Here is a 3406-nt window from a genome sequence, read left to right on the forward strand (position 1 = left end):
ACGCATCATATCTACTGTACGATTAGATTAGATGGGGCGGCAGCGCACGGCACAGCTCGGGCCCCGCTGACACAGCCGCTCTGACTCACCGGCCCCCGGGGCCGCGTCGGCATGCTGCGCACAGACCAGCTGCGCACGGACCAACGTGCACAGCCTGCCCTAATCTCCCCATGTATATAAGCCGGCCTCTGCTGCCCTAGGGACCTCAGTTTCGACCTCTTGTCCCTAGGTCAGTAAGCCCTCAGTTGTATTCTCTCTTACCCTACTAACTAATACATTTACTTGTCCCTAGCCTTAGGTTTGAGCCTCGCTCACCATCGCTTCGGTGAGAACCAGTCGGACGCCCCTCGCTTCTAGATATTTCCCTGTCGCTTGACCTCAAGTCGCGACACAATGGGAACGCAAGGCGAAGGATCGGGACCGCGAGGCACCTCCACATCAACAGAATAAGGCGGCGAACGTGTTCGCTATGGGGCTGATGCGCGACAATGAAGATGTGTTGAGAGGTAACGTGTTTGCGGCTTCATGTGAGGAAGTTTTTTCTTTCCCTGTTCAGACGAGAGCGCAGTCGAAGGCGGCAGGTAAGGAAACACTTACTAATGAGATCCAGAAGTCGGTCAGGTTTGAGTTCGAGCATGTAGGGGGAAAGCCGGGAGAACAGTCGAAGGAATCGACGGTTACGGTGCGTGAACCAGCAGCCCCGACGAGACTGACACCGGCAAAAGATAAACCATCTCTGGAATCGGAGGTGAGACCGCACCGAGCGAATTCTGAAACAGGTTGGCGCGAGCGAGAGCAGAAGAAGCGCGAAGCTCAGCGTGAAGCTCGTCGACAGGGTGGCGGAGATGAGAGGCCGAAATTAGGTAAGATTCCCCATTTCCGATTCACGTCTGACGTACAGGATGGGATATCGCTTGACGGGGTCCGGGACAAGATACTGGACACTTCGGTCTCACTGCCATTGCGCGAGATATTAGGAATGGCTCCTGAGTTACAGAAGCGGTTTGCTGCGCTAACAAGGACGAGAAAAGAGGTAATGGTGCAAAGTATCAAACTACAAGAGGAAGAAGTCGTGAAGTCTGAAGAAGAAGAAGATAAGCAAGATCGTTCAGACGAGCTGGGAACTGCCATGGTTGCCTATTCAACGGCTGAAGAGCTGTATGGACTGCTGGAGCGCTATGCAGGCGCAGTCGCAGTAGGATCGCGCCGTTACTACGCAATGGCGTGTGGAGTCTTAGAAGGCAAGTTTGGATCCGAACAGGTAACATTCCTTATTAACTCGGGATCGGAATTGAACTTAATTACGCGGCGAGTCTGGGAGCAATCGGGTGTGGATATGGACTCGGATGGTTCTCGCTGGTCCCTGAAGGGGATTAATGGAGACCCTGTCCCACTGCTCGGTTGCTGTCGTGATGCATCTGTTGAAATTGATGGGTGGCATTTTGATCATCATTTCTTCGTGAGTACGAGGGAATTTGGCAATTACGATGGTATCTTGGGACAACCCTGGCTGCAATGGCATTCGACGCAGGTTGAATATAATCGGGGGGGGGGGGCTGTTAATCTACTGATTTATCCAACAGGAGACCGCGCAGACGAACCAATCAAGTTGAAGATTTTGGGGTCGACACATCAGCGGAATTCAGACAAGCTTATCATGGAAGATCCGGCCAAACAACGGGTGACGTCGTCAGTGGAGGAGGTTTCTGATGAGGGTTTCTAGATCTGGGCGTGCATTTGAAGCCGCGCCCTTTCACGAGGGGCACGTCCAGGGGTATTCCGCGGTTGGGGAGAACATTATATGCAATGGTAGGTGAAGTGTCGAGAGTTTCAGTTGATGATATTTGCAGACTGGTACAGTATGATCCGCCGGATTCGTTTGACTTTATTTTACGCAGAGCTCTTTCTATTTCATCAGTAGGTTCGATACCAGTTCCAAGTCCATGGATAAAGCGAGTTACGAGCGACTACACGGCGTTGGTATCATTGGGAAGACGGTACAAGCCGGTGGATCAGAAAGTGCGTCCAGTTCCTACGTATATGCCTAACCCTTCAGCGCAGAAATTCAAACCAATTGACGTGTCAAATCTACCACCTCTTCCTACAAATCCGCCGTCGAGGTTTGAGTTCAGGCCGACAGAACGTCTCACACAGGAGCGATTGGATTCGATTATTGACACTGTGCCTGATGGGTTTTTGACATCGGCAGAGTTGGATTTGATGGTTTACATTGTTGATATTTGTCAACAGGCGATTGCATGAACAGATTCAGAACGAGGTACGTTCTCTCGTGAATACTTCCCTGATTATGAAATGCCCGTTATAGAACACACGCCGTGGGTACGCGCGCCAATACCTGTGCCAAGGGCCATTGAAGGAAAGGTACGTGAGATGCTTAGAAAGCAAATGGAAGCAGGAAAATACGAGTATTCCTCGGCATCGTATCGATCATCAACATTTACGGTTGAAAAGAAGAGTGGTGACTTACGCAACGTGCACAACTTGAAGGATTTGAACGGGGTAACGATACGGGATTCTGCATTACCTCCGCGACCAGATGAATTTGCAGAAAGCTTTGTGGGTTATGTCATTTACCTATTAGCTGACCTTCTATCAGGATATGATGCGCGGGTCCTTGCGGAGGCATCAAGAGACTTGACTACATTTCATTCGCTGGTCGGTCCGTTAAGGCTCACATGTTTGCCACAGGGATATACCAATTCGATGCAAGAGTTCCAGCGCTGTACAACGCATGTGTTGGGAAACATGTGCCCCGACAAAGCGAAGGTATTTGTGGATGATATGGCGGCACACGGGCCGAGCTCAAGGTATAATGAAGAAACGATTCCAGAGAATGATGACATCCGCAGATTCGTTTGGGAATATGCTCACGTCGTCTATGAATTGTTTTCTAGGTTAGAACACTCTGGGATAACGGCATCGGGTACGAAGATCGTCTTAGCAACGCCTGCGCTTGATGTTCTAGGTGCTATTGCCTCCGAAGAGGGTCTTCAGTTGCATCATGGGCTGGTCAATAAGGTACTGAAGTGGACGTATCCGACTAATGTGTCGGAGGTGCGGGGCTTTCTAGGAACGGCTGGTGTTGGACGCAAATGGATCAAAGGTTTCTCAATAATTGCACGACCACTGACAGTGCTTACCAGGAAGTCAGAAGATGAGTTCATATTCAACGAGGAAGCGAAACGCGCAATGGACGAGCTCAAACGGTTGGTGACTGAAGTGCCGGTACGCAAATCGATTGATTATGAACTAGGCAGACTAATTACACAGGGGACGCGAGCATCGAATCATGGACTTGTGGTTCTAGCAGTAGACTCCTCGATATATGGGGCTGGGTGGGTGCTTTATCAGTACGTGCACGTTGACAAGCATCCAGTTCTCTTTG

General features: G+C 50.4%; 2 protein-coding genes across 2 annotated transcripts; both read left to right on the forward strand.

Annotated features, from left to right (window-relative positions):
- Positions 1 to 979: 979 nt before the first annotated feature.
- Positions 980 to 1723, forward strand: POSPLADRAFT_1053421 (hypothetical protein; the record flags this gene model as incomplete). The annotated part of the gene is made up of 2 exons (XM_024480405.1): positions 980 to 1400; positions 1584 to 1723. The coding sequence occupies 2 exons, from the start codon at positions 980 to 982 to the stop codon at positions 1721 to 1723; spliced, it is 561 nt and encodes a 186-aa protein (XP_024341405.1).
- Positions 1724 to 2802: 1079 nt separating this feature from the next.
- Positions 2803 to 3051, forward strand: POSPLADRAFT_1135288 (hypothetical protein; the record flags this gene model as incomplete). Its single annotated transcript, XM_024484571.1, has 1 exon — positions 2803 to 3051. A coding segment is annotated over one exon (249 nt), but the record flags the coding sequence as incomplete, so codon positions are not given.
- Positions 3052 to 3406: the final 355 nt, after the last annotated feature.

This window comes from Postia placenta (genome assembly GCF_002117355.1).
Source record: "Postia placenta MAD-698-R-SB12 unplaced genomic scaffold POSPLAscaffold_3, whole genome shotgun sequence".
NCBI lineage: Eukaryota > Fungi > Basidiomycota > Agaricomycetes > Polyporales > Adustoporiaceae > Rhodonia > Rhodonia placenta.